This window comes from Theobroma cacao, chromosome 3 (genome assembly GCF_053813885.1).
Source record: "Theobroma cacao isolate CCN51 chromosome 3, ASM5381388v1, whole genome shotgun sequence".
In the NCBI taxonomy this organism is placed as follows: domain Eukaryota; kingdom Viridiplantae; phylum Streptophyta; class Magnoliopsida; order Malvales; family Malvaceae; genus Theobroma; species Theobroma cacao.
Window position 1 is genome coordinate 31,958,405 of NC_142641.1, and position 12,773 is coordinate 31,971,177.

At 36.4% G+C, this 12,773-nt stretch overlaps 3 protein-coding genes across 8 annotated transcripts; 2 read left to right on the forward strand and 1 right to left on the reverse strand.

Annotated features, from left to right (window-relative positions):
• LOC18604718 (Biotin/lipoate A/B protein ligase family) lies at window positions 1-4,308 on the forward strand. 2 transcript variants are annotated; one of them, XM_007037325.3, is made up of 6 exons: window positions 1-228; window positions 550-620; window positions 1,050-1,290; window positions 1,983-2,221; window positions 3,036-3,184; window positions 3,936-4,308. In XM_007037325.3, exons 3-6 carry the CDS (start codon window positions 1,112-1,114, stop codon window positions 4,146-4,148), a joined length of 780 nt encoding a protein of 259 aa, XP_007037387.1. In that variant the 5' UTR covers window positions 1-228; window positions 550-620; window positions 1,050-1,111; the 3' UTR covers window positions 4,149-4,308. The 2 variants fall into 2 exon arrangements, with proteins under 2 accessions (XP_007037387.1, XP_017973214.1); XM_018117725.2 differs by having other exon boundaries at window positions 1-620.
• Window positions 4,309-4,947: 639 nt separating this feature from the next.
• Window positions 4,948-6,161, forward strand: LHCA4 (light-harvesting chlorophyll-protein complex I subunit A4). The gene is made up of 3 exons (XM_007037326.3): window positions 4,948-5,248; window positions 5,389-5,804; window positions 5,889-6,161. The coding sequence occupies exons 1-3, from the start codon at window positions 5,043-5,045 to the stop codon at window positions 6,023-6,025; spliced, it is 759 nt and encodes a 252-aa protein (XP_007037388.2). The 5' UTR covers window positions 4,948-5,042; the 3' UTR covers window positions 6,026-6,161.
• A 126-nt stretch (window positions 6,162-6,287) lies between these two features.
• Window positions 6,288-12,773, reverse strand: AGL65 (AGAMOUS-like 65). Of its 5 annotated transcripts, none has more exons than XM_018117724.2 (12): window positions 12,617-12,773; window positions 11,711-11,896; window positions 10,882-10,941; window positions 10,770-10,788; window positions 10,585-10,649; window positions 10,473-10,488; window positions 10,315-10,376; window positions 9,313-9,409; window positions 8,964-9,011; window positions 8,768-8,895; window positions 7,583-7,967; window positions 6,288-6,687 (listed from the first exon to the last, which is right to left on the reverse strand). In XM_018117724.2, the coding sequence occupies exons 2-12, from the start codon at window positions 11,893-11,895 to the stop codon at window positions 6,655-6,657; spliced, it is 1,098 nt and encodes a 365-aa protein (XP_017973213.1). In that variant the 5' UTR covers window position 11,896; window positions 12,617-12,773; the 3' UTR covers window positions 6,288-6,654. The 5 variants fall into 5 exon arrangements, with proteins under 5 accessions (XP_017973213.1, XP_007037391.2, XP_088661024.1 ...); XM_007037329.3 differs by having other exon boundaries at window positions 6,288-6,714; XM_088804898.1 differs by having other exon boundaries at window positions 6,288-6,714; window positions 12,673-12,691.

Sequence of the window (12,773 nt, forward strand, 5' to 3'; positions counted from 1 at the left end):
CTCTTCCTAAACGGCGTAGTTAGCTCTTTCAGCTTATCTTCTAATTTTCTCTGTTTCGTTTCAGATCTTTCTCCTCACTCAGGCAACTCTGCTTCTGGGCATCTCACGGGTATCTCTAGTCTCGTTGCCGTCGCCATCGCCGACGAGGCTAGCAGCGGCGGGTTCCCTTTTTCATTCTTTTTCTTCCTCCTCTCTCTGGTGCCTTCTCTCATTCCATCTCCTCTTATGGTGGGTGATTATATGGTTAAAGTCAATGGCTTCGCAGGTGTAGGCCCAAAAGTTTTTCTCTAATTTTCCTCAATTTTTTGGAAGCAAAGGAAGGGATGTAATAGTCCTCCTTAATTTTTCTCCATATTTTTCCTTAAATCAAAATTTTCCTCCAATTTGTCCAACCTCACCAAATACAAGAAAGTACAATTCAAGAATTTTGTTTTCTTTTCTCTCGTGTTTTCCATGAGCCAGACCGGGCCGAAGATTGTTTTTATTTGATCTGTCTGATCTTCATAATTGCGGAGTCTCTCGATTATTTTGATTTTCTTTCTGCTTCAGGTTTCAAGCTGTCGTTTTCCAAATAGTTGGAGCTGCTGTGTCAGCAAAAGACGCCTCTTGAAATTTGAAAGGTATTGCTTGAAACCCATTTTTCAGAAAGCAAAAATTCTTCGGATTTTTTCCGTTCATGGTACAAATATTCTTGTTAATGGGTTATTTGTAATTTGCTTTATCATTCGTTTCCTCTTAAAGGTGTGGGGTTTTTTTTTTTTTAAGTTGCAGTATTTAAGTGAGAGAGTAATGAAATAAAATTGTCTTAACTGGTTAGCAAAATGCGTTTTTAAAGATAATAAGTGTGACTCCATTTCATAAAATTTTGTTTTGTAAGCAACAATGAATCCATTTTCTCATTAATGTAAAGTTTCCCACTTGTTCTTTCCTTTGCTTTATGCTTTATTTTAGTGTTTATAGAAAGAAAAAGAATTGTATCATAAAAACACTGTTTATCAAGTTGGGGAAATAGGTAATCATAGAATCCTTATTGTGTCTGTTTCTTGCAGGAGAAATAAGCCTCCTGTACCACATTGGAAAACCGGACCTCCAACTCAACTTCTGCTTCTAAATGCCTATCCCTCAGACTAGAAATATTGGCCTTCCAATGATGAATCTTTTGAGATTCAAAGGATTGCCTATTTTGCAGCAACTACATATAGAGGAGCAACTGCTTCGGACCTCATCAGAGAATTGGTGTATCATCAATGATGGAACTAATGATCCTACCATTGTAATGGGCGTTTCGGGGTAAGGTTCTTGTTTAGTTTGTATTAATCAGTTATTAACCTGCATTTTTCTTTCTTTAATTTGTGCCCCCTAATATGTTAACGTTGATTCAGCTTACTGCTTTTCTTTGTTGAATGGTCAACTTATGTTAGATGTTAAGTGGTAGCTTTCCAGCTTCGAACTAGCAATTACAACAAACAGTAAGACTCACTTGAATCAAGAACTAATATACTGTAACCTTCCAGGTTCTGAACAAGCTACATGGAGTGAATGTAATATCAATTGACATCTAAACATCATATAGTAGCATCCATCTGGTTATAGAAATTTGAGAAATTTACTTCAGTTTACTAGCTATGAAACTTGGGTGGTTAACCTTTTATACTTTTTATGTATTCTAAAATGTAAGCAATTAGCAAAGTGCAGACACTTTAACAAAACTGGGCTTGATCAATTAGCATATTTATTTCTAATGTCCCCAAAAAATAAAGTAGCTAGTCAATTGAGAAGTTTCTGATTTATGCCCTTAACTTTAATTGTTATCCAATTAGCTATTCTCTTTTAATGTGATAGGGCCAAGAAGAGCATATCTTGGTTAAATTATATCTGGCTTTCTCGAATTTATCTGACATTGCACGCTCTCTTGGGCTTTAATTTCTGCTGCTTATATTGGACATAAGGGATTCATAAGGCTACATAAATATTCTGCATAGGAAACCTGCTGAACTTCTTGAAATTGAATCCGTGTTACGCGATCAGGTTCCTGTCATAAGAAGGTTTACAGGTGGAGGTACTGTTATTGTTGACTGTGGGACAATATTTGCCACTTTCATATGCAACAAAGAAGCAGTGCCTGACTTACAGCCATATCCTCGACCAATCATGTCTTGGAGCAGCTTATTATATGGCAAAGTCTTTCAAGGAATTGGTGATTTCCATCTTCGTGAAAATGGTAAATTAGATCATGGCTTATTCGTATAAAATGCTCTATTTTCACACTTGTCTAATTTATATGTTTAATGCCTGATAAGGTGCTCTTTTCTAGATTCAATAACTTTAAGATGATTTAGTCAATTTAATCTGGAACCAAGATTCTAGAGCCAGTATATGCTTATCAATGTGTTCAATTATAATCCAATGATGATAACCAAATTGTTGGTCGTAGGTTTTAGACTAGAAAATATCACTTTAGAATTGATACCCAAAGTAGCCTTTGTTTATTCACTGGATAATATATCTGTGCTACTTAAAACAAATATTAGGAATGTCTTTTATCATGTAGTAATCCCAGCATTCCCTCTTAATGAATGCATCAGTGGGTGAAGAGGGATGAGTGAAATGTGTTGAACTATCTTGTTGCAATCTGTTACCTTCTTTTGTTTCTTCCTTTAATTACATGAAGAAAATGAGAGAAGTGTTTTTTGTGAAGATGCCATGAAGAACTGCATTTCATATTTGAAAGCAGAAATAATGGAATTAAAAAGTCTGACCTAAATTCTTAACCACGTAGAATGGTAAATCGATGATATCTAGTTCTACCATAGTTCATAATCTGAAAATAGTAGTACATTAAAGTCAGGTGTTATGGCTTATATCACTTGTGGAATATTTAACTAATTGCATTCAATTCTGCATCTATGCTGAGGTGTATGGCTTGTATCTCACTGTTGTTTTGGGACTTCTCTTAGACTTGCATCACTGACAAGAAATTTTTGCTGAGCAAGTTTGCATTCTTTAATGGTAAACTTTCAGCTGTCTTGTTTTAGATTATGTATTTGGTAACCACAAGTTTGGTGGAAATGCCCAATCCATTACCAAGAGTAGGTGGATCCATCACACTTCATTTTTATGGGACTTTGATGTCAGGAACATGACTTACCTGAAACTTCCTAAACGAGCACCTGAATATCGATCGGTAAGCTGTCAGTTCTTCAACTTATCTTTTCTTGTTTGTTCATGTACTTAATTCAAGGTTTGTCTGAAGAGATAGTTCACAAGAATTGCCTTGTTACCTAGGCTTAGTGTAGCTCAGTCTTGATGAGACTGTTGAAAAAAGTACTCTTACTCCTAGGGAGAATAGTTTTAGGAAACAAGTAATATGTAAATAAAACTTGATATGTCAGTAAAGGCAGCAGATGTATTCCATCTTATTGAATATGTTTGATATCTCTGAACTGCAGTACTTTCTAAAATTATATGTTGGTTGTTGATAGCTTGCCATGGCTTGTAGATGCCGGTGTGTCTTCTTTCTCTTGCCTGTATCAATTGACCAGATGCTTCATGATTTGCTATATGTTGCAATATGAATATTGTATTTTCTATCCATATGGATATAAAAGACCAAGGATGAGTTGGTGTCACACAATTCAGTCTCTCTTCTAAAACTATTAACGTGAGTTGAATTCTTATTTAACTCAGTGAGATTTCTCCTACTGTTTTTCATACACTCTCAGTTCACAAATTTGTATGTTAAAAACTGTCTTTTCTGTCTTCTCTCCTACATTTTTTTTCCCTACTCTCCCACAATCTTTTAACTTCTATTGCATATGATTTTTTTTATTTCACTTTAAAGAGAACACTACTTGACAAATCTTCTCAATCTTTACCACACAGCGCATGTGCCATTTGGGATAGAGATAATCATGCCTGTCTGTTTTTTTTTTTAGGCAAGGGGCCATTTGGACTTCATATGCTGTATGAAGGATTACATGCCAAGATCAACTTTCATTAATAAAACTGTGGAGGCAACTGGAACCCAGTTTTCACTGAGGTCTTATCCATTGGAAGCGATTGAAACTGGCTCTGAAACGGAATTCTATCCCTCAACCAGGTTCTTGACAGACGAAGAATTGGAGGCAGCTGCTGCTGCAGGGCAATAACTTTGGCTGCCCTGAGGAATCAGTTGTATTGCTCTTTACAATTGTGGCTTGGCAGAGGGGAGCATTTCGCTGTCTGCTACTCTGCTTAAATTTTTTTGTTGGGATTATCACGATTCATGAGGTGGACAACTCAATTTTAATCATTATATTGATTTTTGCATCCTCCTGATCCATGTTTGAGGTGACGATGAAAACAAAAAAATCTATAGATGAGGTGAGGAAATATGACAAGCCCTTGACTCGGGCTTTCACTCCGTAACACTTGTAAGATCTTTCAATTGGGAGTTGAGACTCAATGGTTTATTAAATACACTTGAGTAATTAATTTATGACGCTGAGGTGAGGATAGGGCAATCTCTAATGCTGAAAGGCAAAAATTGTGTATATCTATCATCCAGCACCAAAAATCTACTCAGAATGGATGGCAATGAGATTCTAATGTTAGTAGCAATTTACTCTTTGTCCCGATTAGGGGAAATCCTGCCTGGATTCATCTGATTTTTAACCGTTCCGCATGGATATCTTTGGCTAAGGTGTAACCCTGGCAGCCAAATGTCATGCAACTATTGGACGTAAAAGCTCCCACGTAGCAGAAAAATCTTCCTATGCCGGCCAAAAGATGGGTCCCAGATGATCTTTTCTCCACCAACGGCAACAAAGATACAGATTTGTGGATACGGCACCACGATAAAGGGATAAACCTTAATTCACCTCAACCGTTGGATCCACGAAATCCAACAAACCAACCATCAGTTTCCAACGTTTAACGACAACCACATGAGTGCCCATGAAATGGAGATACAAAGTTAAGCCATGCACAAAAACATTTGCATTCCCTAGCTTACACACTGCCCCTGCTCCCCTCACTCCTGACCCATTTTTCCGCCGGAAATCATGGCTACCGTCTCAACACAGGCCTCAGCTGCCGTTTTCCGCCCACGCGCATCCAAGACGAGGTTTCTTACTGGGTCTTCTAGTAAGTTAAACAGAAAAGTTTGCTTTAAACCAACGGCTTCTACAACACCTAGCTCATTCAAAGTTGAAGCCAAGAAAGGGGAGTGGTTGCCAGGTCTGCCTTCACCAGCTTACCTCAATGGCAGGTATGTACTTTTTATCTGGATAAAATCATTTAATTATACACTGTTGGCATTTTGAAAAGAATGCTCCTATTACTAGTAAAAGTAGAGCTCAAATGACTTTTGAGTCTACGATTATGAACTAAACCTGTATACACTTGCAGTCTTCCAGGTGACAATGGTTTTGATCCTCTTGGACTTGCTGAGGACCCGGAGAACTTGAAATGGTATGTGCAAGCTGAGCTTGTGAACTCGCGTTGGGCTATGTTGGGTGTTGCAGGGATGCTCTTGCCTGAAGTTTTCACTAAGATTGGGATAATCAATGCTCCTCAATGGTATGATGCTGGGAAAGCAGAATACTTTGCTTCCTCATCAACCCTCTTCGTTATTGAGTTCATTTTGTTCCACTATGTGGAGATCAGAAGGTGGCAAGACATAAAGAACCCAGGCTGTGTGAACCAAGACCCCATCTTCAAGCAATACAGCTTGCCTCCACATGAATGTGGGTACCCTGGTAGCATTTTCAACCCCCTCAACCTTGCACCTACCCCTGAGGCCAAGGAAAAGGAGCTTGCCAATGGTATGTATCCCATAAGTCTGGTTTATTTTGTTGTGAAATATTTGTATATCAAGTGGGCTAAGCTTGTGCTGTTTGAATATGCAGGGAGATTGGCAATGTTAGCATTCTTGGGATTTGTGGTTCAATACAACGTTACTGGCAAAGGACCTTTTGATAACCTGTTGCAGCACCTGTCAGACCCATGGCACAACACCATCATCAATACAATCAGGGGTTACTAAATCAAATTTGAAGTTGAGTTGTAGATCATGTTCCTTTGTTTTGTAAACTCGAGTTAATGCTGTTTGAGTAAGATCTAAGGATATTCCATGTAAACAAGGGACCATCAATGTACAGGGGAACTTCAGATTGCATCTATATGATTATTTATATTAAACTTCATTCACAAATTAGAGATGACATCACTTGTTAAAAGAATTAGACTAGTAGATACAAACAACATAAAATCGATCTCAGATGACAATCGATTTAAATGAAAACTAATTATAGTAAAATGTCATGTTCATTTTCTACAAGAGTGTAATATACACCTTGGGGGACTGGGAAATGTTTTTGAAACCATCCCCTTGAAAACTGTGTTTAGACAAAAAAAAAAAAAAAAACGAACAAGAAAGGTTTATATACAGAAGTCAGTAATCCTGTATGACTTACACAGTTACACTAAATATACAAGAAACATGTTCAGCAGCATAAAATGACCGGATGATAATTAGTCCATCTCTTGGGCCGTGCTTCATGCTTCATCTGCTGCATGCTTCACCTATTAATTCCATTATTGGATCAATTCTATCACAACGAATGTCCATAAGCCACGAAATGATCAGATTCTAATGCACATCTCTGAGTCCAGCTACAAATTATGCAATTCTCCAGATGGAGGTGTCTGATTCATGAAAGTCGATTTAGTTTGCTGGAATAAACAATGATCAGAATCAATGAATTTGCAAGCAGATTCAATCCCTTGAACACAATAGATTAAAAGTAGCATAGGTGAGAACAAAAACTAAAGTCAAACAAAATTGTGTATATGCTACTTGATGCCACAGAAGCATGATAAGAGCATAATTTACTGTTGACATTAATTTCATCCTTATTGTCATTAAATAAATATGATAATTGTATTAAAGGGAATTCAACAGTGAATTTCATACAGCAAGATTCAGCCAATGTGACAGGAGAACCTAACTAGACTCGAGGTAACCGTTCACTAAAAGGTGTTAGTCATCTTATGAGGAACCAAAAGTCTAGCTAGATGGCAATGACAACCAGTTCTTCATTATTTTGCAATAACAATAAAAATTAATTCAACAACTGCAGAAGTCTTAGCCTACCACCTCACAATAGCTCATGTATATCAACACATTAGCTTGTAACTTATGAACATTTCAGAATTTAGAGGCTGCATAAACAGTGTAGATGAATTTAGGTGTACAATTAAAGCAATGTAGACTGAGGTTCAAAATTTTGGTTGTCCAACATACAAAATAATCCATTGGTAATTCTATAATTGAAATGGGCAGATAATCAGACTGTTAAAATCATTGGCTGATGGCACTGTTGGCAGGTATGCAGATTACAATCTAAGCCAAAAACTAAACCACAGGAAGTGAAGCAAATACATCAAAGTTGTTGGGCAAGTAGATATTATTCATCATCTACCGATTGCAGCACAATCAAACAGTTTAAGTGGGCACCACTACATGCACAAAATATAAAAATATTCACTAACTTATATCCCATGGAGCTAACGGTAGAACAAGAAAAAAGAAAATCCTCACCTGATGGTAAGAATTCCCATCAAACATCATAATGCCACAAGGGCCAGAAGAAGATATCCGAGCTTGAGGCCCACCGTTATACATAGGTCTAGGGATTTCAAAGTTGCTTACAACTTGGTAAACAGCAGGATTTCCTGGTAAGTTCACCTCCATCTCTGGCTTCAACTTCTCATCATCTTGCAAGTTTGAAGCACTATATGGCGGGTACAAATATTGCTCACCAAGTTGTAAACTTAAGCAAGCATTACTCCCTAATTCATTCAGGGCACTACTTTCCTGTACCACATTATCAACTTGCCCTGAACTGCCGATCTCTATTTGTTTACCAGACCCAAAGAAACCAGAATAGCCTGCAAAGGAGCCATCTGCAGAACATTCTGCATCTCTGAAGCAAAAGAAACTAGTCAGCCAATGGTAATGAGGAACACCGAAACAAACAAAATGGCATTTATATGCTACTTCTGCAATAAAACATTTGAGATAAAAACAACCAAGTGTTTGCTGGTAGGCCATGAGACTCAACGTTATTTTCAAGCAGAAATTTATCTTCATAAAGTTGAATATCGCAGCAGACTAAAGGGAATTGAATTTGAAGGTATATGTCCATAATAGTCTCACCGATGAGGTAGAAAGCTTGGTTCATTATGCAATAACATCTGTTGATTGTCATTGTTTGAAAGCCATGTAACAGGTTGTACAATAAAACATTTGAGATAAAAACAAAATGGCATTTATATGCTACTTCTACAATAAATCATTTGAGATAAAAACAACCATGTGTCTTCTGGTAGGTCATGAGACTCAAGGTTATTTTCAAGCAGAAATTTATCTTTGAAAAGTTGAATATCCCAGCAGACTAATGGGAATTGAATTTGAAGGTATATGTCCATAATAGTCTGACCGATGAGGTAGAAAGCTTGGTTCATTATGCAATAACATGTGTTGATTGTCACTGTTTGTAAGCCATGTAAAAGGTAGTGCAATAAAACATTTGAAATAAAAAAAAAATGGCATTCAATTTGCTACTTCTGCAATAAAACATTTGAGATAAAAACAACCATGTGTCTGCTGGTAGGCCATGAGACTCAAGGTTATTTTCAAGAAAAAATTTATCTTCATAAAGTTGAATATCCCAGCAGACTAATGGGAATTGAATTTGAAGGTATATGTCCATCATAGTCTCACCGATGAGATAGAAAGCTTGGTTCATTATGCAATAACATGTGTTGATTGTCATTGTTTGGAAGCCACGTAACAGGCTGTGCTTCTTGCACCCCACCAATCATCATAGGCAAAGGTATCCCATTCTGAAACTGTAAGCCAAAGTCATAAGACATTTCTCTTAAACAAGGGGGGAGAGAGAGAGAAATACTTTTGCTACCTGGCTTGTGCATTCTAGTGGCATAAGATGGTGCTTTCCAAAATTTTCCTGCCAAGAAAGTAGCAGGCATAAGTAATTCACAGGTAAATATGGCTCAGGTTCTATTGAAGCGGTAAGTCGTTAGCATTCTTTATCGGTATCTATCAAGAGGCTAACCAACCAAGTAGTTTTCATCAGGAGTCCGTTATAGGTAAACTTTAATGCAGTTAAATACATACAATGACTTGATTATATTTTATATATTTATGCATGTGAGTAAGTGTATATATTTGTCTGTGTGCCTTTGACTTGAAAGACAATGCACAAAAGCAGTGCATAGAGGTCACAACTAATAGAACAAACACCATACCTTGTGCATCTGGATACGCTCAATGGATTCTCGTAGTATATCTTCCATCTGCCTAAGATGTTCTATATTGTCAATTTTATCCGGATTACTCCAGTAGCTGAAATCATTGCATGATAATATAAGAATTACTCCAGAAGAGCAAATATATCATGTTCTCACTGTTACATTACATGTAATTTTGTTAATGCACGTGTGACTGGATCCAAACATAGTAGGTAAACACAAACAGTTAAGAAGGACAATGCCAAAATAAAGGAGATAGATACAACTAAAATCAACATATATCACTCTCAACCTCAAGATAGAGGCTAGCTATTGTTTGACAGCAGTTACAGAGGTTTGAGTGTGAAAAAAACATAGTGCTGAATGAGATTTTCAGAAGCAGACTCACTATTATTTTCAAGCAGTCATGATTAAATCAAAAGTTTTAAATCTGGCTGGTTCTGTTTCTGGACGATCTAGCCTTACATGCACAAGGAAATCCTTTAGATTATAATTTTCACATCATAATATCCCCAAGATAATATATAGCAGCAATAAACATAGAAATCTAGTTCACTCCCACTACACTAGGATTTAAGTGTCATAAGCTTGCCACTTAAATCCTAATTTAGCATTCACGTTGGAACTTGCATAATGGCTTGACATCTTGTATTCTCTGTCCTAGGAAAAACATTAACCTAAAACACCCAACTCAGAAAAGTAGTTCATTAGGGCCTAAAGCTTTGTATAAAGGATGCTATGATGGACAAAGGTCGCCTGTCTTGCACTCAGAGTTTAAAAATACGAGAGCCTATAAGGTTCTGACCGTTATACCTCTGGTCCAAAAGCTGGGGAAGGAAAACATAGGAGGAAGCTACATATGAAATGAAATACAAATATAACTTTCTATAACACGATAATTAAAAATAGTATGTTATTCTCATCTCATGCAGACATTTTACAAACAAGACCAAAAAAGAAAAAGCAATACTTTAACAACCAAAAGCTCCAAAGGTGCACCTCAGTCTCTTATGTACTTCAGTAAGTTGAGCTTGCAACATTGATACCTCATTATTCATTTCCTGAAAATAGCAATTTCCCAGAAACATAACAAAGTTAACAATAACTTGAAAATCTAAGATCAAAATGGACACAGGTAATACCAGAAAATTTCATACCTCAACAGATTGACTGCTGCAAGGGGCAATAAAAAAGAATTTAGGTTCTTCCCATTGTTTTACTTAAACATAAACATACTATCTGGAAGAAAATGAAATAAGAGTCACATACGTTGCACCTATAAAGTCCTGTATGTTTACATCGTGATCCAATTTCTTGAAGGTTTTCTTCAATGCCTATATTCTCAATAAGAAGACCCAAAATTAGCGTAATGAAAGAGTGATAACGCTTTACTCTTCGCTTGGCGAGGAAAGAAGCAGAACATATTGAAGAATATAAGTTGCAAGGAGTCTTACTTCGAGGCTCTCCAGCTTCCTGTTGCAGACCAACAAAAATCATTTAGCTAGAAAGGCATTCGAACATGTACAGACAATTACATGAAAGAAGTTAAAGTTTCAGAGAGAACACCTTTTTGCCCTTTCTTGTGGTGTTAATTGTGCAAACTTGGCAATAACCTCTTCAATATTGCTGAAAAAGCAAACACAAAGTGAGCCCCATTTGTTACCTCACTCTATTTCTTCTTCAAACATGTTACCCTTTTAATGGCATCTGCTATATACATAAATAACTAAATGCATAAATATATGATGATTGAGACGATCAAATACCCATGGCTATTTTAAAGTGCATGATGTGCATCTGACAGAGTTATTAGGAATGCGAAGAATCGCTATAACATAGATTCCATTACATATTTGATACCGGTAAATACAGAAATCCCAAATACAGCACGAATCCAAATCAAAACGGCAAACAATAAATTATCAAAACCCTAGTCCATGAAGCGTACTAATTAATCTGAGCAGTTATAATATTGTCTAAGAATAAAAATACATGGGACACCTGACCAAGAACTTGTATCTTTATTTGCAGTTAATATAAAGCATACACAAATTACCACTATATATTCTAATTCTTACACTATTGTTATACATGGTGTTGATATAAAATTGATTTCCCCATCAAATGAAAGCCCATAGATATTGGAAGGTTGAATGTAATGTGGCTATAATTTGCAAAAAATAAATAAATTAATCAATTAAATGTTTCAAAAAGGTAACAGGGGGTGCACAAAACATTTGAAAATAGAAATGATGCAAATAACCATCATTAAAAAAAGAATCTGTGGCAAAATGAAGAATGAATCTGTGGCAAAATGAAGAATAAATCTGTTGTGAAGCATAAAAACTAAATAGGCCATCCAACAAATTAAACGATGATTCCATTCTTACAGTACCTGTGCTCTCCATGGAATAACGTAGGCCTTCCGGTTGGAGAAAACATGAGAAGTATAATATCAATGTCACATAATATTGATAATTCCTTAGCTTTCTTCAAAATTCCAGTTCTGCGTTTCGAATATGTAACTTGCCTGTTGCTAGTGCTCTCTAACCTTTTTATTTTTAGTTTAACCCTTCCCATCCTGCAAATTCACAAGAAAATCCAAGGTCGTTATCTTAATCCAAATTTTCATTTTTTAAGTACATAAATCTCAACATTTACTCACTTTAATGAAGCAAAAGTTAAGTTGTGCACGTGGGGCTCTCATACCAGGCACCGAAATTAAACAACCATATGATCTTCAATAGAATTTCAAACACAAATTCTCAAAATAGAAAAATTAACTGAAACCTTGATAGGAAAAGATGAAACTTCAAAAAGCAATGACATTTCACACCCATGATAAATGATAATGTCCCGTTTCCCACACATAATAGAGGACATCTCATCAAGCAACGAATAAGTTTTTAAGTTGAATATGATTAAAGTTCAAAAACCCAGAAAGGAAATTATCATAGGATTACCAAAAAAAAAGGAAAAGAAAAGAAAAATTGTTGACACCCAATTGATAGGAAAAAAAAAATTCTCTTTGTCCCTCTAGGAAAAGGAAAATCCTTTAACAGGGAGAAATAATAAAGAGGGAACTTTTAAAAAAGAAAAATAAAATTTACAGAAACGAAGTATACCCAGATCAGAAAATCATTGAGGAGTGAAAAAGAGTAACGGTTGTGATGAATTCATTCAGAGAAGAAAAGGACATATTCTTACAGTGAAGCTAAAGGGGGAAAGAATAAAAGAAAGAAAAGGAAAAGAAATAAAAAAGGAGAGAGGAGAGGAGAGGGGAGGGGAGGCAAAAGCTTACAAAGAAGGAGGAGGGGCCAGGCTGTGATTTCGGCGGATAAAAAGAGCGGGACCAACCAGACACAATTTCGTTGCTTCAGGGAGGGACGGTGGAGAGAGCCAGGCAAACGAACGGTGAAATATTCAATCAACACTTAACCCAAATATATATATAATTT